The sequence below is a fragment of the Cupressus sempervirens genome, chromosome 11, assembly GCF_028749045.1.
Source record: "Cupressus sempervirens isolate cs-2001-9-10 chromosome 11, ASM2874904v1, whole genome shotgun sequence".
NCBI classification, from domain to species: domain Eukaryota; kingdom Viridiplantae; phylum Streptophyta; class Pinopsida; order Cupressales; family Cupressaceae; genus Cupressus; species Cupressus sempervirens.
The window spans coordinates 177816286-177839221 of record NC_143128.1 but is presented as its reverse complement, the minus strand read 5'-3'; the positions used below and the strand labels follow the sequence as shown (position 1 = coordinate 177839221).

General features: G+C 34.6%; 1 protein-coding gene across 1 annotated transcript; it reads right to left on the bottom strand.

Annotated features, from left to right (window-relative positions):
• Window positions 1-1497: 1497 nt before the first annotated feature.
• On the bottom strand, window positions 1498-4155 carry LOC149528776 (uncharacterized). Its single transcript, XM_089810798.1, has 2 exons — window positions 2796-4155; window positions 1498-2663 (listed from the first exon to the last, which is right to left on the bottom strand). Exons 1-2 carry the CDS (start codon window positions 4153-4155, stop codon window positions 1498-1500), a joined length of 2526 nt encoding a protein of 841 aa, XP_089666924.1.
• Between the last annotated feature and the right edge of the window lie 18781 nt (window positions 4156-22936).

Genomic DNA, 22936 nt, shown 5'->3' with positions numbered 1-22936 from the left:
ATTATACCATGTTCTACACTTGGCGTTTTCTCTTGTTGCCATGTTTACAATCTTTAGTAGTTTTAGGATCTGATGAGCTTCAAGTTATTATCTTGGCCTTTTCTAGATTGTGTAGTTGTATTTGCATTTTATGGGAAAAAGTAGAGGTTTTCATTCTGGTTTCTTTCCTCTATGAGTCCTTTTTGAATCCATGTTAAAAAAACTAAAACTAAAACTAATATAATATAGTGGCTATGACCACTTTTGCAAAAAGAAAACGATAAACTATCATAGTATAAATGTTAGATTTTAATAAATTTGACTTTAACTACTTTGTAATATTTATTTAGTAAATAATATTTTATTTTTATATTTAATTTCTAAGAGTGATTATCTATACATTTTTTACTATTTTGTACTTAATAATTTATGAAGGTAAATTTTGACCAATAATGTTTAAAAAAATATTATAATGAAACACTTTGATAGTATTAACATATTTTAATAGTTGATATTATCAAAAGGATTATAGTTGTAGTATATTTTAAGATATTGTTCATTGACAAGACTAAATTTAAAACACTTAACATATAGATTTTAATTTTATTTTATCGAATCCTTAACTTTGACAGTTATTTGGTCAAATTATAGTATGAATCCACTAGGAATGTGTTTAAAAATATACAATAGCTTAATACCTTACATAAGCATTCATCTATTTGAATTAGTGAGGCTAATAAAATTGTAAATATACATAATTTTATAATTAATTGAATAATTGATCATAAAAACTTAGTTTAATAAATATAATTCATTTACTTGCCTTTCTATTTATACTAATGATGAAATAATCTTTGTGAAAAATATTTGTGTTTTTGTAAAATTCGCATCTTAAACATCTAAAAATATATAGACATATAGAATATATTGTATGTACAAAGCACATAAATCAATAAAGTATTAACTTAATTTTTTTTTATGAATCAATGTTGAGAAAACATTTGTAGGAGCAAGTAGAAAGGAAAATGTTAAAAGTTCAAGTAATTTTTAGCAAGGCATTATAATATTTCACCTTAATGATCATAGACATGATCAGAAAACATAATAGGAAAATTATTCTAACAAAAGACATACATAATATGCTATTATTGGTAAAACAATTAGGAATTACATCTTTTATAGATAGCTATAGGAACAAGGATATGAATGGTTCATTAGTTGAGCCATATATCTAGCAAGTTGGGAAAAGATCCTTCAAAATAATCTTCAAGAATAAAATCCAAGACACCCATAAAGATGCAAAGGAAAAGAAAATGTAGAAATAGACTGTGTATTTTCTCCGGGTTGTAGGTGCATCAAATCTAGAATTCATAGACATGTGATCCAATGATTAGATAAAAATATAAATTTCATCTTACTTTTTTCAATGATGAAAAATTGAATTGTCACAAATATTTGAAATAACCAAAAATGCTATATATTACCTTATCAATCCATAAATTGTTGATGTTTGCTTCTTCATAGCTCCAAATCCTTCATCCATGGAAACACAGACTTTAAGATGTTATCAACAATATCATAGTAAATTTTTCTCCAGCTCATTTTTATGGTGATCAATGATAATGTCCCTCCAAAAGCTATTCCATATGATAATCCCACAACTATCTTATACCATGAATACCTAACAGTTTTTTTTTTGCTTTTCATTGAAATTGGAGGAAGTGAAGAGGGAGGAGAAAATTGTCTCCATGAACAGTTTTTGGGTAGTGGACATCCCCATAAATATGGATTACTTGTATAGGAGGATTCTCCAAATGTGCTACTTATATGACATCCTTGAGGTATACTACCTGAAAGATTGTTCTTTGATAAATTTAAAGAACCCAATGAGTTTAAAGAGTCAAGTTCTATGGGGATTTCTCCTGAGAAACAATTTTTTGAAAGGTCTAATGATTCTAATTGACTCAATTCTCCCAAACTACTTGGAATAGTCCCATTCAAACTATTTAGTGAAAGGTTTAGAAGCCTCAAACCCTTCAAATTTCCAAAATTGGATTCAATTCCTCCCTCCAAATTATTATTTGACAAATCTATACATGTGAGAGTGGAAAGAATATACTCATATTGTTGATCTTTTCCTTTCAAATTCATTTCCAATCCATCTCGATAAGGAACATTAGAAGCAGATAATACAAAACCATATTGATTTTCAATTTTCATTGCATCAAGCAACACAATTGTGGGTGGAATTGAACCTGAGATATAATTGGATGAAAGGATCAAGATTTGAAGATTGCTAAGTTCACCAATCTCTATAGGGATGTTGCCTGTAAAATTATTCTCCTTCATGTCCAATACTCTTAATTCTAGAAGACTTCTAATTGACGATGGTATTTCACCACCAAATAAGTTGTTCCCAATATCAAGTACTTGTAGCTTTGAACAATTTACTATTGACAATGGGAATGTTCCATTCAAATTATTCCTGTGAACAATTATTGAATATAAGTCACTTAGATGATTGAGGTTACTGGGTAAGCTTCCCTCCAAATAATTATTTCCCAAATTTATGACATTGAGTCGAGAACATTTTGACAGGCTTGCTGGGATCACTCCAGTTATAAAATTGTTTGCGAGATTTAATAGCAAAAGTAGAGATAATCTGCCCAAGCTTGCAGGGATCACTCCAGTCAAACAGTTGTTGGCAAGATTTAATAGCATGATTCTAGATAAATTGCCCACACTCCTAGGAATCACTCCATGTAAGGAGTTGTTTGCAAGATTTAGTAGCTCGAGTTTAGATAAAGTTCCCAAGCTTGAAGGAATATTGCCATTGAACATATTGTCATTGACCACCAATTGCTCCATATTGGGGGACCAATTTAATGGAATATGACCAGTCAAAGCATTTCTAGATACATCTAGTAGTCTTAATTGCATCCAAATTGAGGTATTGGAAAATAGAGTTCCTTCTAGATGATTTTGAGAGAGATTTACAACTTTCAGAAGAGGGTTAGTTTCCCACAACCATGAAGGAATTTTTCCCACAAGACCGGTGTTAACTAACTCAACTGTTTCAAGCAAGGATTGTGTTGAAATCCAAGATGGAAATTCATGGCCAATCATACATGACACTAGACTTATTTTCGTTAACTGAAAGGATGGAAGCCAGTCTTTTCTAATATCTAGAACACAGTCGCATAGATAGAGTGACTTTAGTCTTGTAAACTTGTCAAAGAAAGTTTCCGAAATCGAAAGGTTATGGTGTAGTCTAAGGTACAAATTAACCAAAGATGGTGGAAGTGACGAAGAAGTGATATTCTTATTGAAACCATTCCCACGAGCATACAAGCTGATGAGCGAGGACATATGACTAAATGAAGGAGGAATGGTCCCAGTTAGCTGGGTGTCCTCAATGTCCAAAGTATCGAGTAAGGAGAGATTGCCTAGGGAATCTGGAATGTTACCCATCAGTGGATTTTGTCGAAGATATAATTTCCTTAACAGAGTGAGACCTCCAAGGGAAATAGGTATGATGCCACTTAACTGGTTCTCGGAAAGATCTAGATACTCAAGGCAGTTAATATTACCAAGAGGAGAAGGTATGCTTCCAGTAAGCTGGTTTCGACTAAGGTCAAGATAAGTTAAAGACGAAAGATTGGCCAAGCAGGAAGGAATGCTTCCATTGAATTCATTCCCGTCGAGTTCAAGGTATTTAAGGCTGCTGAGAAGACAAATTGAAGAAGGAATCACCCCATTAAAATTATTCAAAGACAAATCCAAATGTTGAATAAATGTGAGATTGCCCAGACAGGGAGGAAGTGTAGTACCTCCTACTCCGCCAATGATCAGTGCAGTGAGAAAATGAAGTTGGCACAAGCTCTCAGAGATCGCACCTTCAACGTTTTGAAGAAAGACTTCAACCTTGACAACGTGGTTGGTCTGATTGTCGCAGGATATGCCTTTCCACATGCTGCAACAGTCTGTCCCATTTACCCATGATCTTAGAACATGGGAGACATTGAAGGCCGTTTTGAAGTAGAGAAGAGCATCGGATTCATTTGAAGGACATGCGTTGGGAAATAATTGATGTGAAAGAGTACGATGTGAAGTGAGGGAGAAGTTAAAAAAACCTAACATGAAAACTAAACACAGCTTGTGCAAGGAGATGGCCATTTCGGATGGGGTAGAGAACTGAACTGCAGATCATATTTCGATCGGCTCTTATAAAAGCATGTTAGCACATCAACGGTCAATGAGACATTCTTCTCCTTTTGGAAATTAGATGATTAAGATAGTTCATTATCTCAATTTTCCACGGGAATGAAAGTCTGAATTTTTTCTTTTATATATGGAAATCATTAAAAGACGATTGAATAGAAATCAGATAATACCTAAAATTTGAAGTGCCAAACAAACAAAAGTAATGGTCAAGTCAAGCGAAATTTGCTTGCTGATATAATTTTTGATGAATAAATTGTTTCTATTAATTATAATTTAAAGATACATATTCATAGAAAATAGGGCTGGAGGATACAAGATCACCTTGCAAATTTAAACAGTACAAAGTCAGAATAACAACTATTCATCAAAAAAGATATTACGTAATAAGCATAAAGCCCTCAGGCTGCAAGAGCAGTGCCAACCGAAGGAGGGTCTTTATCATGAGAACTCTAGAAGTCCTTGGGGTTGGTAGTTGTCACAGGGGGAGCCCAACCATCATCAGCGTCTTTATCTCCCTCTAGCCTAAGGAGAAATGACTAAGTCCAACCGAGGGAAAGCCCATTTGGGGTCTCATTGTGCAGATGACCAAACTGCATCAGGGGCAGCAGGAGGAGCCATATGGGACCGGCTTGAACCCATCCTCCCTGGAGGCAAGGCCAAGTAGCGATGACCACCAAAACCACCACTGGAAGAGTGACAATGAGGCTACCACTGGGGAGTGTGTGAGCAGCATGTAGATCTTCTCTGGCCTCATCGGCAACTACGAGGAGTGTAGCCACCAGACCAAGCATCCAAAGGCACACATGCAACCATACAAGGTGCATATCCCAAATGAGCTAATAACTCCTGTAGGTGAGCCACCTCCAGTGCAACTTAGTCTGTTTGTAGATGAATCTGCATCATGATATTATTATTGATATGTGCTATAGAGTATATAGAAACATGTATATCATGAAAGTTGTGAGAGAATAAAACAACATTGTGGTCCTTCCAAATAGTAAACAAAATCTCCATTCTGAAAGCATGCCAAATCGAGGCATACTTAAAAGAAAGCCAAGGCAGATCTCCTAGAACAACCATATGCCAAGTGAAAGCTTCTGGATGGAAAGGCTTGAAAAAATCATGTATCCAGAGCCAATAGTTCTGGGCTCACCTGCAGAACTAAAAAATATGCAAGAAGCTTTCAGGCTGACCACAAAAAGGGCATCAAGGATTCGAGATTCCCAGATGCTAGAGTTGAGGGCCCAATGGCAAGCCCTAGAAATGGAGACACCAAGAAAAGTGAGCAATCTTTGGCTCTGTAATGGTATGCCAGACAATAGAAAATCCAAGACTCCAAGTCTTATAAGAAGAATGCAAATGCCAATGCTGATTGAGAGTATCAACCATTGGAAGATAAGGCATTAGCCATCGATACCCCAGCTTGGGCTTGTAACTGGTCATAGGAGTGGTAGGATACCACTTTCAATCTTTCCACCATGGACAAGATGAGTAAATACCAAGCTTGTCTAACAAATTTGGAGGCATCGTAGAAATTAGAAGATCAACGATCTATCGATTTGAACAGATAAGCTTAAACTACACTTGCAGGTCCTCCCATGAGCAAAGGCTCATAGTAACCTTGGAAAATAAATCCTTGTGAGTTTTGATACCCCTTCGAAATAAGCGTAGAGCATTGGCTCCTTGAATCTTAGCTAAAGGAACACCTTGAGTAGCAAACAAGGGAGACCACCAAAGGTTTTGTTGGTTCATTGAGAGTCCATCTTTGAACCCATTACCAGCTTAGTGAAGTCATGGTTTGATGGCTTCCTAGGCTTTCCAAATACTCTTAACAAAAAAAGTACCCTAAATTTGAACAAGTTCAGGAGTCACAAAAAGGGTTTGAAAGCCAATCCCCTTCTAGGTAGGTCAGTTAATCGGAAAGCTTGAACAAATGTAGTGCCATAACAAAATTTTCTAGGCCTCATTGCCAATCAAAGCCTGAATGACCCATTTGGCACAAGGGATTCATAGAGGGAAATTCATTGCTTATGAGTGGAGAGCAGCCCAAGCCCACTAGAGTCTTTAGGTAAGCAATAACAATCCCAGACCACTTTGTGAAAGTTGTGATGCACAACATCAGAGGCCCAAAGAAAGTCTTGGAGGAGACACTTGAGCTTGAGGTATGAACCTTTGGAAGAGGCCTAACAAGAAGTATAGTACACATGCATAGCAACAAGCACTTTAGATCAAATTTGAAACTTTCCCACAAGAGAGAGTGGCTTAGTGATGCAATATTCCAACTTCTTCTCAATCTACGTGACAACAAAATTCCACAACTCCATAGGTGAGGCTTGAAAGAAAAAGGAATGCCCAAAAACTTAAAAATTTCTCCATGTTGGACCTATTTCCACCCATACTACTATGACCACTAAGGGCCTAGCAAGAAGGATTGTTTGTAACAAAGAGTTTTGTGCCATTGAATAGAAAACCCAGAGGTAAGACAAAACGTATCCAAGCATTGCAAGGTATTGACAATATGGTTCTCATCTTCCACCAAAGTAAGGAAGGAATTGTCTACAAAATGACCATTTACAAGTTGTGTGGAGGATTCTGGAAGAGAAATGCCATGCACTAGACCCCAAGAGATGGTGTTGGAAAGAAGATAGCCAAAACCTTTAGCTACCAACACATAGAGAGAAGGCACAAGAGGGAAACCTTGATGAATAGATCTGAACAGCCCAAAAGCTTTCAATTGTTTCCCATTGATGGTGATTGAAGTAGAGGCATCACCAAAAAGCATCTATATAGATTGCAGAAAGAATGGACCAAAACCTAGAGCTTGAAGCATGGCCAAGATGAAAGGCCATTCAATCCAGTCATAAGCTTTGAAAAAATCAATCTTAAGAAATAAAGCCTGTTGCTTGATTTATTGGGCCCATTCCATGCCTTGCCAAACAGCAATAATGTTATCAAAAATATATCGGGACTTGATGAAACCAGTTTGTTTAAGTCAAATAATCTGAGGGAGCAAGTGCCAAATTTTAAGAGAGAGGGCTTTGGAAATGATCTTGTAAGAGACATTCAACAAAGTGATAGGCCTCCAGTTGGAAATTTCCTCGAGATCACCAGCTTTAGGTATGAATTTAATATTACCCTTGTTAATAATGTTTCCTAAGGAATTAGAGTTGTAAGCTTCATGATATACCTGAAGCAAATTAGGGCCAATATTATCTCTTAGGATTTTGTAGAATTCACAAGGGAAACCATCATAGCCAAGGGTCTTGTCATCAACCATGGAAATAATAGCTTCCTTTAGGTCCACAAGTGTTAACTTTTTCTCACAAAAGCCATATTGCTCAGGAGCAAGCCTATTGGGAATAAAAAGGTAGGCTTGTAAAGCTTGGTCACGCACAACAGAGAGCCCTTGAGCCATGAAAAGTTGCTCATAATGGCACACAAATTCCTAGAGAATGTTTGACGGGTCAGTAAGAACCTATTGTTCTTCTCTGATGCATTTGATGCCAACCACAAAATGGCAAGCCTAAACAACATTAAAAAATTCATTAGAAGCCTGATTGCTGACCTCCAACCAATAGAGATGGGCCTTGATCTGAGCTCCTCTAGCAACATAACTATCTGCAACCTATTTCTAGTGCTAAACTTGGAGATCTGTGTTAGATAGATTCATGGCAAGGGTGTTTGAGGCCCTATGTAGATCTTTAGTTTTGGCTTCATAAGATCTTCTACGATACATAGCCAACTGTCTACCATGAATGCGAATAAATCTCACAGTATGGAGGATGGGGTCCTTCCACCATTGAATCCATCCAAACTAGGTGTAGGGTCATGGCTCAAGATTCCAGACTTGAAGAATGTGGGAAAAATTTGGTTGATGGGAAAATAAAGAAGTACTGAGATAAAACTAGGTTTTACAAGGATGAGGTTGAGTTTCCAAGTGATCATTCCAAGAGGTCATTCCAACGGATCTCCAAGTTTGGCAAGCCGAACTTGGAGATTTGTGTTAGACAGATTCATGGCAAGGGTGTTTGAGGCCCTATGTAGATCTTTAGTTGTGGCTTCATAAGATCTTCTATGATACATAGCCAACTGTCTACCATAAATGAGAATAAATCTCACAATATGGAGGATGGGGTCATTCCACCATTGAATCCATCCAAACTAGGTGCAGGGTCATGGCTCAAGATTCTAGACTTGAAGAATGTGGGAAAAAGTTGGTTGATGGGAAAACAAAGAAGTATTGAGATAAAACTAGGTTTTACAAGGACGAGGTTGAGTTGCCAAGTGATAGAAAAGAGAATGGGGGAATGATCTAATAGCATCACATCTAACAAAGGGCTGACAGGTAGGGCATACTTGTGAGAAATTGAAAAAAAAAGACTACGTAGAAATCATAGCCCTATCAAGTTTCTTTAAGAATTTGTCAGACCTAGCTCAAAAATTAGAACGTGTATGCCAAACTACATATGGGCGATAGCAGATAGCATTGGGATAAAAAAGACCTAGTTTGTTCTGCATGTAAAACCAAGCCTCTCTTTCACCAACTACCTATAGAAAAGGAAAAAGCCCTTTCTTGTTAGTGGTCATCTCAACCATGTTGAAGTCCTCACAAAAAATCCAAGTCATAGATGGCAAATGATCCACTAACCAATGCTATAGGTGTGAATGTTCAACAATATCATTAGGGGCATAAATGTTAACAATACCAAAAGAATGATTTTGAAAAGACAAAAAAATCCAACGCACCCTGTGCAAAGGGTCAAAACCATGCAAAATAACAGAAGAAAGTGAATGAAGAGAGATAGGAGTAATGACTCCACCTCATCCAACCTCATGTTGGGTAGAAAATATGACACTACCCGACCAAATAACACAGCAAACTGAGGTGAGAAGAAACCCAACAACTTTAACTTCTTGAAGACAAAGCACATCAAGATTACCAATCTGATGCTTGGTGTCATGGAAAAAAATTTTCTAGCGAGGTCTGTCATCCCTTGCACATTCCATGTGAGGCAATTCATGGTAAACTAACTTGCATGTTATCCTTATCTCCAAGAGAGGAGAAACTATTGTGGAAAAATGTAGGAGCATCAAATGAGGAGTCATCAAGAGAGATTACCCTCTGAATCTTCTCCCTATTGTCAATAAACTCATTGCGGTCATCTAGGTTGCAAGATCGACGTAGGGTTTGTTGTGCAATCATTGACAATGCTTGTGGTGCTCAAATCCATAAAGGACGATGATCAAGGGTATCAACACCCACTATCCCTTGCACTCCAAGGTTTGAAATAGGAGGTAGAGGGAGCAAAGGGACTAAAGGCTCTAGTGGTATCAGGCTTGAGCTAGGTCTACCATTATCCATAGTAAAAGAGCTCACCTTAGCACTAGCCAAACCCTTTCCTTTTTTTACTACTATAGTCCATTCATCTTTCTTGGCGGCCGTAGTTGGCTTGGCTTCTGAGATGGGTGGGCAATTGTGGTCTAACAAAGGAAAATCCTTAATCTTGTGCTCAATGGACTAGCACTGATAACAGGCATTCGAAAGGTTTAGGTAGAGCATCTTTTGAGTGAAGGTGGTACTATAGACACCTAAGTCTGATTACATCAATGAGTAATCATATTTAGTTTTCTCCTAAGACATTATTGATTGAATATTTATTATTTAATTAATTAATCATCATCCCCTAGTTAATTAATTAATTTAATTAACTATAGTCCAATTGATAAAATCAAATAATCACCCAAAATCAATTTATCAATTAAATCCTTCTTCCTCTAGTAAATTGAATAAATAATCAAATCTATTCAATTTAATTCCATATCCCTATTTTATTGAATAAAACATTTAATAAAATATCTAAAATCTTAAAAGCCTTCCTAAACCCTATCCTAACCCCTAATCCAACCCATTCACCCATACTAACCTCACTTAAACACCTAATCCATCCCATCAAAGCTAAAATAACTCACCCTTAACCCCCCTTCTAAGCTAATCCTAAATCCCCTTCTAATCATGTGCACAATCATAAACATGGGTTAAGACTTGCTAACCCAAGCCAAAGTGAACAAATATCTTATCCCCTCACCCTCCAACATAAATGACCCTTACACATCTCTTACACCTCTCCCATCCTCACTTACATCTCTTATGTTAGATTGTGGTGACTGATCAGGAAAGTATTGTACATACTTCATAAATAGTGAAATTTTTTTTTTTTGGGTAGTAGCTGACATGGTAGCCGACATATTATGGCCAACATATGGCCGACATGTTATAACCCTAAAGCGGTTTAATACTTGTATAAAAAGGCTTAGGGTTGGGTATTTTCATAGTGTTGTGATACAAATTGGTTCTTGTGGTGGTATTGAGCTGTAAGGGATTACGGATTGTAATCAGGTTGTACTCACTAGATTGTAATAAGACCGAACTTGCTGTTTGGTGGACGTAGCCCAGGGATTGGGTGAACCACATTAAATCTTGGTGCCTTGTGTTCATTTTTGTGTGTTCTATTATTTTCTATTATTGGTTATATTTGCATGTAGCTTTTATTTCTGTCCGTGGTTTATCCTAACAAGTGGTATCAGAGCGAGGTTGTTTTTTAGTTATCCTCTGCAGGAAAGTCTCACGGTTAAGTGGGAGTCTCACAGTTGAGTGGGAACGATGGCAGATGAGGGTAAGCTGAGGGTTGACAGGTTTAATGGGCAGAACTTCCAGTTATGGAAGATGCAAATGGAAGACTATCTATATCAGAAGGATTTATGGAAGCCGTTGGAAGGAAAAGCCAAGAATCAGGGAACTATGTCAGAGGCTGAATGGGATCTTTTGGACAAAAAGGCACTCGGAAGCATTTGGTTATGCTTGGCACCATCGGTGGCATTTAATATTACAAAAGAAAAGACAACAGAAGATTTGATGAAAACCCTAGCGACACTATATGAAAAGCCCTTCGCTTCAAATAAGGTATTTCTCATGAAGCATTTATTTAATATGAAAATGGCAGAAGGTGGATCTGTTGCAGATCATTTAAACGAGTTTAATATTATTACTAGTCAATTATCTTCTGTGGGTATCAATTTTGATGAAGAAATTAGGGCTCTCTTGATTTTGTGTTCTTTGCCTGAAAGTTGGAATGGCTTGGTAATGGCGGCGAGTAATTCTGTTCCTACATCTAGTACCCTAAAATATGATGATGTGATCGGTGTTATTTTAAGTGAGGAAACTCGTAGAAAATCCTCAGGTGGATCTACATCAGGAAGTGCTTTAAATGCACAAAGCAGGGGCAGAACGACTGAAAGAGGAAGTAACTCTGGAAATCATGGGAAATCAAGAGGAAAGTCAAAGGGGAGGAGATCTCAATCAAGAGGACCAAATGATTGCTGGTACTGTGGGAAACTAGGGCACAAAAAGAAAGATTGTTGGAATCGAAAGAAAAATGAAGGAGATAAATCAGATGGAGACAGGGAGGCAAATGTGGTAAGTAACAAATCTGAAGAGGATGCTTTGCTTCTGTCTTTAGAGAGTGTTGATGATTCATGGGTTTTAGATTCTGGTGCTTCATTTCATGCTACAACTCATAGAGGTTATTTCATTGATTATGTCCAAGGGGATTTTGGGCTTGTTTATTTGGGGGATAATGAACCCTGTCAGATTGTTGGAAAGGGAAAAATTAAGATTAAGTTGCAGAATGGGAATCATTGGCTACTACATGAGGTAAGACATGTTCCAAAACTAAGTAGAAATTTAATTTCAGCAGGGCAACTCGGTGATGAGGGTTGTGTAGTTACTTTTAATGATAAAAATTGGAAGGTTTCAAAAGGTTCACTTGTAGTAGAAAAAGGTGTGAAAGTAGGCACCTTATATCTTTGTACAGGTCATATTGTTCCTTCTACTTTAATTGTTTCAGAGAAAAATGAATATTCAGGAACAATTACTGCAGTTGAGCAGGGAGAACAAATAGCTATTGTAGATTCTGATACAATGTTGTGGCACAATAGACTTGGGCACATGAGTGAGAAAGGTATGAAAGTACTTCATTCAAGGAAATTTTTACCAGGTCTGAAATGTGTGAATATGGATTTCTGTGAAAGTTGTGTGTATGGAAAACAAAAGAGAGTGAGTTTTGTAAAGACAGGGAAGGAAAAAAAAAAGGAGAAATTAGAGCTTGTGCATACAGATGTATGGGGACCGGCTCAGGTATCTTCCCTTGGTGGCTCTCATTATTATGTTACATTTATTGATGAAGCAACTAGAAAAGTATGGGTTTATTTCCTTAGACAAAAATCTGATGTATTTCAAACTTTTAAGAAATGGAAATGCTTGGTTGAAAATGAGACTGGTAAGAAATTAAAATGTCTCAGATCTGATAATGGTGGTGAGTATTGCAGTCATGAATTTGAAGATTATTGGTCCATTAATGGTATTCGTAGACAAAAAATTGTTCCAAGGACTCCACAGGAAAATGGAGTGGTTGAACGCATGAACAGGACTATAATGGAGCGCGCAAGGAGCATGAGGTTGCATGTTGGGTTGCCCTTACACATGTGGGCGGAGGCTGTCAATACTGCAGTATATTTGATTAATAGAGGTCCCTCTACTCCTTTGGGCTGTGGTATTCCAGAGGAAGCATGGACTGGGAAGAAGGTGAGTTATTCTTTTCTCAAGACCTTCGGTTGTGAAGCTTTTGCTCATATGGACTCTGAAAATAGAACCAAACTAGAAGCTAAATCAAAGAAATGTGTCTTTGTTGGATATGGCATTAATGAATTTGGTTATAGGCTTTGGGATTTTGAAAATCTTAAAATTATTAGAAGTCGGGATGTCATATTCAATGAAAAAGTGTTGTACAAAGATCTGTTGCAGCAACATGAGAAGAAAGAAGATGATTATGTAGTGCTCGATGATACTCCAAAAGTTGATGTTCCAGCCATTCCTCATGATGTGCAACAACTGCAACATCAAATACCACACACACCAGTGAATGTTAGACGGTCAATAAGGAAAATTCGACCTCCACAAAGGTTTTCTCCCTCTTTGTATTCTATTTTACTTACTGATGCTAGTGAACCTGAAAGTTATGATGAAGCTGTGCAGGTGGATACTAAGATTCAGTGGGAGTCTGCAATGTTAGATGAAATGGACTCTTTGCTGAAAAATAAGACATGGGATTTGTGCAAGTTGCCTGCAGGTAAAAAGGCTTTACAGAATAAATGGGTTTACAGGTTGAAAGAAGAAGAAGGAGGTAAGAAAAGATTTAAAGCCAAGTTAGTTGTAAAAGGATTTGCACAGCAAAAGGGAATTGATTTTGATGAGATCTTTTCTCCTGTTGTTAAAATGACTTCTATTCGTACTAATTTAAGTCTTGTGGCTACTGAAGATTTGCATTTAGTGCAGATGGATGTTAAAACATCCTTTCTTCATGGTGATTTGGATGAAGAATATATATGGCTCAGCCACAGGGTTTTGAGGTCAAAGGTAAGGAGAACTTAGTGTGCAAATTGAAGAAAAGTTTATATGGCTTGAAGCAAGCACCTCGACAATGGTATCTGAAATTTGACAATTTTATGCATGAGCATGGATATAACAGGTGTCATTCAGATTACTGTGTTTATTTTAAGAGGTTGGATGATGATAGCTACATTATTTTATGTCTATATGTTGATGATATGCTTATAGCTGGGTCTAACATGGATCATATTAAGGGGCTAAAATGCCAGTTAGCACATGCATTTGCTATGAAGGATTTGGGGGCAACAAAACAAATCCTTGGTATGAAGATTTACAGAGATAGGAAGAATAGAATCTTGATGCTATCTCAAGCTGATTATGTTGAGAAGGTGTTGCAATGTTTCTCTATGGAGAATGCTAAATCTGTCAGCACACCTTTACCTAGTCATTTGAAATTGACTAAGGAGATGTGTCCCAAGACACAGGAAGAGGAGGATAAGATGTCCAAGGTACCCTATGCTTCAGCTGTAGGAAGTTTGATAAATGCTATGGTATGCACTAGGCCAGATATTGCACATGCAGTGGGAGTCGTTAGCAGGTATATGAGTCATCCAGGATTTGAGCATTGGAATGTTGTCAAGTGGATTCTCAGATATTTGAGAGGAACATCCAATAAGTGTTTACACTTTGGGGGCTCTACTACTGATTTACAGGGCTATGTTGACTCAGATTTGGCTGGGGATATTGATACCAGGCGGAGTACTACAGGTTATGTCTTTACTGTTGGTGGGGCAGTCGTGAGCTGGGTTTCTAGGTTACAGAAGATTAATGCTCTCTCCACTACAGAGGCAGAGTATGTTGCTGCTACAAAGGCAGCCAAGGAGATGATATGGCTTCAGGTCTTCTTGGAAGAATTGGGACATCCTCAGAAGGATAATTATTTGTTCACAGATAGTCAAAGTGCCATTCATCTTGCTAAGAACTCAGCTCTGCATTCTAAGACCAAACACATACAGTTGTGGTACCATTTCATTCGGTCAGTTTTGGAGGATGGACAGTTAAAGCTGGAGAAGATACATACCAATGACAATCCAACAGATATGTTGACAAAGGTTGTAACAAGGGAGAAGTTGAACTCCTTTTCAGATTCGGTTGGTCTTTTAGACTGAACATCAATAAAAGAACAGCAGAGTCTAGGGTGGTTTGATCCAGTGGAAGCCCCATGTGGTAGTTGTATTGCTACAGGATCAATCTCCAAGTGGTAGATTGTTGTTTAGTGTGGAGCCTGATCAGTCCCCAATTAGGAGATTGTTAGATTGTGGTGACTGATTAGGAAAGTACTGTACATACTTCATAAATAGTGGAAAAAAAAAAATTTGGGCAGTAGCCGACATGGTAGCCAACATATTATGGCCGACATATGGCTGACATGTTATAACCCTAAAGCTGTTTAATACTTGTATAAAAGGGCTTAGGGTTGGGTATTTTCATAGTGTTGTGATACAAATTGGTTCTTGCAGCGGTATTGAGTTGTAAGTTATTACGGATTGTAATCAGGTTGTACTCACTGGATTGTAATAAGATCGGACTTGCTGTTTGGTGGATGTAGCCCAGGGATTGGGTGAACCACGTTAAATCTTGGTGCCTTGTGTTCATTTCTGTGTGTTCTATTATTTTCTGTTATTGGTTATATTTGCATGTAGCTTTTATTTCTGTCCGTGGTTTATCCTAACATCTTACATGGCTCTTACTACTCAACCACCCTCATCAAGCCTTTCACCAACCCATTGCCTATCCTCTCCCATGCATTCTCCTTGTGACACTTGTCACTCCCTCATTGGTGCTAAACAAGCACAATCCTTGTGCTCCCTTTTGAGTGCATCCTGACCCTCCCTCACCATCTCATCATCTTGAAATCTTGACCATCCATTCCTTCAACCCTTGGCCTATAAATTGAACCCTCTCCCTTCACTAAAATCATCCACCTTCCATGCAAAGTTATAATGCTATTTTGAGAGCTCATAGACTACCAAAATACCATTATAATGTTGGAATTACTCCATGAATCCATTGTTGAAACCTTGCTTCATTCACTCCATCCATCCATCTAAAGCTTGAGCATAAACTTGTGAGCATACATATCTTAAATCATGAAAAAATCCATTGCATCATGATGTTATACCATTAGGAGCCCACCATTCTTGGTTTGCTTCCTTTGGTGGTGATAACAATCGGTCCTATCTTAAGTGTTTGCTTACTTAGTTTTGTTAATTTTTTCCTTAATAGCTAGTACTCATTTTACACTACTAAACTAGGTGATACAAGTACCACCTATCTGAATATCCACTAAATCTCTGAGGTCCCTAGAAAGCTCTACCTCAACACAAACCCTTCGTTGGGGCCAAACGTTGAAAAAGTTATCTAATTCAAGGAAAACAACCTTGCCGACAATTTGTGCAATAGCTATCAATAAAGACCAACATGGGATGGGAAGTCTAGGGACTCTACCCAAATAGGCACCGTAAGCTTGCAATCATTAGAAGCAACAAAATTACATGATTAGTGCTAAAAAATGAGAAGGGAGGACTTGACAATCCACAGACCTCACACAAAAATGTGTTTAGTTGGCCTAGAGTGCCAAAGCAAAAAAAGGAAAAATTTTTTGCTAAGGCTTTGAATGCCTTCAAGGAAAACACCTTGATGTGCCCAAGCCTTGGAAACCCATTCCCACAGCATTCTTTCAGAATGAGTGTGACCCACAAAATACCCAATCAGGGTTTGCTACTCTAGCCAAGTGCATGCACTATCAAACTCCTTAACAATCAAAACAATATCAGGAGAGGAATTACCTCATGGAACACCTTGGGAAGTAACTTGCATAGTTGTTTGTTCAGTAGAGCCATTCTCTCCAACAACAACGGCAGTTCTAGCACCAACATCAACTATTGTGCTAGAGAAGGTCGAGGATAATACAAACAAAAACTATTCCTACAGTAAATTTGGTATGACAGATGACAAATCAATGAGAGTTTAAATGGAAGTTGTAAAAACCCTAGCAAAGCACATTTTCCCTAACCTTTAATTGGATTTATCTACTAATATAATTAAAATTTGGTGGTCACGTACAAATCATCTTTAAAAGCGCCCAAAGTTCCTCACTTTGGGGTGTTTGAATTTTTTTATTTTAAAGATTTATTTTGTTAGAAAATGCTAAGCTATATTTCAGAAAGACCATTAAAAAGATCTAAAGCCAAATAATACCATTGTTTAAATTTCAAGGTTTTAATTTTAATTTTTTTTTCTAGTTTGTCATTCTGTTAGAAGCATCTTAATTTTCTTTTAGTATAAGGTGGGTTGTCTAATCATAGTTTTTAAAGTATAAATATTTATTTGAACCAGTGATCTCTGAGTTATACAAAGTAGTAAACCAACAATACATAGAAAATCATCTTAGGAAGAAGACATCATGAATTTGTATGCAAAATGTTCATGAATTGTTCATTATGCTAAAAAAAGCAATAGGATGAAACAATATCTTTTAGCTTGAATAATTTATAGAGAACAAAGAGACATTGTGCTTCTGAATATGTTAGCATTCAAAAATCATTGACACAACACACATGTTTTGAAAATGTAAATTCAAAGAAAATATTTGACAATTTTTTCTTTGTGTTGCATAAATATTAAGATCTGAAATTGATGTCACTTTTACACTTTTATTAAACATATTTGTAATAGATGAACAATAGATATATGCACACTATTTTGTTATTTTTGTTGTCAAGGAATATGCATATAGAAGCATTGAAATGTGGACGACATGGGTGGACTAACAAAAATGCCAACTTTTTAAGCATATAACATGCAAATAAATTTAACTATGTTGAAATTAGGATGAGTGTGTTCAATATCCCAAAATAACTATGGAATGCTTTCTTATTTATAAATTCTAAGTAGAAAATAAATTTTACATGATAAAATAAACTGGTTAATTTGATAATTGTTTGGAATTTTTAATTTTTTAAAAAAATTGTGAATCTATAATTGCACTATAATTGTTCCCCATAGATTTGTTGGCATTATTCCTATTAGAAGATAAGTGTGGACCATTTTTTTCACTATGTAGTAAAGAATACATCTTAGTGTTTAGAGCCTCACTTTATTGTTAAAATATATGATTTCAAAATTTTATATTATGAATGTATAGGGTTCTCTATCTTTTATCTTAAAAAATATATTCTTAACTTGTGCTTATTATATTAATTAAATTAAATTGTCTATTTAATGATACATAATAATTTAAGCTACACAATACCAATTTATACTTAACTAATTCTATAGGAAAAGTTTAAACAATGTTTTTACAAATCTTTATTTGTATATATTTTTATACATCTAACATTCATCTTATATTTTACATTTAATATTTTAAATTAAATTTTATATTTGATATTAAATAATATAATTAAAATTTAAAATCATAATTGAATTTTTATCTTTCATCCAACTAATTTTTACATACCTAAACAATTTTTATTTTTTCTTTAGAACTTAAATATCTCTAGACAAAGTCATAACAGACATCATCTTGAATCTACTAATTAAAACTATGAAACATAGTGATAATTAAGCTACTCAGAAATATAAAAATAGACAACTATAAAGTATTGCCTTTATACATTATCTAGAGGATTCCAATGTAATTTTCTAGCTCATATTGATGGCATAGGATGAGTGAGTTATCATGGAAGTGTAGTAAAAAAGATCTAACATTAATTAATGCAAAAGTATATGAATTAATATTCTTCCACTACATGCCATGCCATATTAAAAGCATCTTAAATTCATAATGATTTCAATTGTATTTTATGCAATAATAGCCCTATTGTTCAGCATAAAACACTTGTAATTTTTCTTATTTTTTGTAATAATATTTTTTTTCCTATTGCCTTTTTTCCTTCCAACCAATAGAATTCTCAATAAATAGTATCATTTAAATTTTAAATATGTATTCATCATAACAAACTTTAGGAAAAATAAGGTAACTCTAAAATTTTAGAAACTTAATTGACACAGTTAAAGAAATGTGGCACTTAACAAATCCATTAGCTTCTCGCTGATGGTAGGAACTATTTAAAATATTAGAAATCAAACCCCTCTCTCTCTCTCTATATATGTGTATATATACATATACATATGTGTATATATACATATACATATATATATACATATATATATGTATATATACACATATGTATATGTATATATACATATATACATATATATGTATATATGTATATATATATGTATGTATATATGTATATATATATATATGTGTGTGTGTGTGTGTGTGTGTATGTATATATATATATATATGTATATATATGTGTATATATATATATATCTATGTATATATATATGTATGTATATATATATATATATATATATATATATATATATATATATATATATATATATATATATATATATGTATGTATGTATGTATATATATAAATACATACATATATATATATATACATACATACATATATATACATATATATACACATATAGACATATATACATATATATACATATATATACATATATATACATATATACATATACATATACATACATACATACATACATACATACATACATACATACATACATACATACATACATACATACATACATATATATATATATATATATATATATATATATATATATATATATATACACATACACACACACACACACACACACACACACACACACACACACACACATATATAAGGCAAGCAATTAGTTGTTCACATTGACTTTGTGGTCTATTATCTTCAATATTTTTTATCTAAGAATAAATGAGAGTTGAAACAATTGAAATCAAAGAAATTAAGACGATTGGAATTTGGAGAGTTCATATTTTTTAATTAATATTTTAAAATTAAATTTTAAACTAGATTGTTAAGATGATTCAAATTAGAAAGCCTTAGTGTATCTGATGCAACTATAGTAACACTTTTATTTAGAGTATCATTTTTTAAATTTTTTTTTCCATTTTATTCTAATTATAATTTGATTTTAGAAAACATTACACTTATTCATCAAATGATATTCTTCATGTAAATAAACAATGAGAGTGATAAGGATAATGTACAAATTAATTATGCAAGAATTCAAATACATGACATTCATAAGTTAAGCCTCAAGATTGAACAAAGAATAGAAGTTAGAAATATGAAAGGTTGTCCATGAATATATTAGTGAATTGTTGGTTTCCATATGAGCTTATGAGTGATAGTGTTGTAAATTTCATGAGATTGATTTTCCTAATGAATCTCATTTACAAATTACTAAGAGATTGGTCATTACTAACCATATGAAATGATGAGTGATGACTAATTTACATGCAAAAGGAGAACTTAGCTTTCCATTTGAATGTCTCTAATTCATAATTGTTTTACTATTCAATAATATGAAAGTTTCATATTAAAAGTATATAACTTTATACATATTGTTTTTAACATTTGACACCCACGTCAATAGGTAGTAATTAGGTTGCACTATAAGTCACTTTGGAATGTGAGAAGTTAAATATTGAAATAGTGGTATGAGATTGTACCAAACATAGTATTGATCGTGTCCCATACACCCCTCATTTTTCTTCAACAAGTATCAAATTTCCCATTTACTTATTTAACTTTTTAATTTTAATATTATGTTTCCTATATTTTGTGCTTAGTCTTATTCTTTAAACTTATGTCATCATCCATTGAATTTATTCCTTCATGCTTTCCCACTAACATCATAAGTTAGATGGGGTTGTGTATAGTTATTAGCATACTAATAGTATCTTCATGCAACATCTATTATGTCTTTAAGAAACCATTTTGTACCAATGACATGCTATCATGGTTTGAGAGAGCACTCATCAAATCCTCTAATTTCAATGTTTACTTATTCAAATTTGAGCTTTGAAAATTTCCCTATTTTAGTGCCATATTTGGGATTACTAAGATAATCTATAATAGTATATACATAGGATGTGATTGCACCTAGACAAAAAAAATTGTTGTTTTTCTTTTTTCAGCATTGAGCACTTTGGCATGTGTCATATAAGGTTCCTTTTGTAAGGAAGAAAAGGTGTGCAAAATCACTTCCTACACTAATCTTGAGAGGATGATTATGCAAATTCAAATAACCATTATAGTTATCTCAAGAAATGTATAATAACATAATCAAAATAATGATGAATGCATAACATAATGATTACCATGGGGAAACCCTTTTGGGAGAAAAAAACCTACCCTCCAAAACTTGCATAATGTATTCTCAAATAGATAAGATTACAATACACTTGCAATTCAAGTTCTTAAAGGAGCGCATCACCACAACTCAGACTCAGACTTGGACTTCTTGTAGCACCCAGTCTTGCAAACATAACTCAATGATCCAAACGTATCCTCAAGCCCTCCTTTAATAGTGATTTACAACTTGGAAACCATTTGTGGTTTTACAAAACAATGGGCCAAAACCATGGGAAGAGAAGTCATGCCGCATGTTACCCACTTGTCATTTGTAACTCCAAGAATAACATTTTCATCCATAATTTTGTCCTCTACTTTAGACCCCCATTAAAGTCATATAATGAGTTGTTTATACTCTAAAATATCCCTACTATATTGTACTAGGGACACGACACATTTTTAACAACTCATACACCTTTTTCCAACTCATAAATATATGGAAAACTACCACAAACAAATTCTAGATTTTTTTGGATAAGTTTTCAAGTTTGAGACATAATTCTCAACATTCTCCCACTTGTCAAACACCTTGCAAGAGTCAGGGGATCCAAAGTGTCATGGATTTAATTACTAGTGGCTAAGAGACTGATAGACTCGTAACACCATCTAAATTTCTCTGTGCTCATGGACTTAATTAATGAATCAACAACATTCACCAAAGTTTCTACCTTCTCTAGCTTCACCTTTCCATCCTCAACCATATCTCTCACAAAATGATATTGTACATCAATGTTATTGGTCCTAACATGAAATGTTAGGTTCTTCATGTAGTGTCTCCTATGTTTTCATTTTGTATCTTGTTATATTTTGATCTAAGAGTTAATTGTACTCATGTTATTTTTACTTTGAGATGACCTGATGGTCTGATGTTATACTTTGATTTCTAGTATCATATAGATGTTAGTTCTTTATGTTGTTAAGTTGATCATATTTGCATGATGATGCCATTTTGATATGATAGTATAATTTATAATGATATGTAGTTATCTAGTTTTCTGACATATCTATGATTGTGTTATATTTGGATTTATGGTTATGGTTATTTATTTCATTATTGCTATGGTGATTTACTTCCATTTTGCTACATTATGCTCTATGCAAACATGAGTGATCTAAATGGAATATTTTAGTATATCTAAATAAATGATTAAAACTAGGTATTTAATGCATTTATTTCTTCATATATGTTATTATATGCAATTGCACTTGATCATGTGTTTTTTCATGTAGGAATTATATCCCTAGTAGTGGCACCTGGAGTTAGTGATTCAATTGTTCATGTTTTGCCAATGTCGTCCCTGTATGGTTGATGTATCCTTAATTGTTTAAATTAAAATTTTTTGATGATTATTAAATCCAAACTCATTTGCATTATGTGACTAGACATGTGAGTGTGTCTGTGCATTTAGTGGTTCACATTGTTGCGAAATTTGTTAGGGGAATTTCTTTGATTTTGGTTTTTCAAACTTAAAATTTATTGAATTTAATTTTTGGTAGCTTTTCCATAGATGAATTCTAATTACTTGGAATAGCTTATTTTCATTTAGGATAATTTGAGATCTAACTAGTCCTTCTGGTTATTTTCCCTAATCGATTATTCACTCAAAAAGTGAATAAGTATTGAAAGAGGAAATAAATATCTCACTTCTCACTTTTGCAAATCACAAAATTGTGAGCTATTTTTGAGAATCCTCTTCTGGAGGATCATGTTTCTATTTTTTGTGAGAGCTACAGGCATGGGATCTTCACAAGGTCAATCTACTTGGATCCAACTCAGGAAGACCTTGTTGTGTCATGATTTCTGACAGCTTCTGTAAGTGATTTATTTTTTCATGTTGTTTCTTGTTTCAGCCCCTTTTGCTATCAGTTAGGGCTCTCCCATTTTCTTTTTTCAACTTAGTTTCTTTATCATTTTCTGGTAGTTATTTTTTAGGAGGTTGGGAACTACTTTTCCCCTCTATTTTTGTTTGCT

Coding starts and splice junctions, on each gene's coding strand:
- LOC149528776 (XM_089810798.1), bottom strand. CDS start 4,155: ATGGCCATCTCCTTGCACAAGCTGTGTTTAGTTTTCATGTTAGGTTTT. Junction 2,664..2,795: donor CAATGGCAATATTCCTTCAA/GCTTGGGAACTT, acceptor GTTTGACTGGAG/TGATCCCTGCAAGCTTGGGC.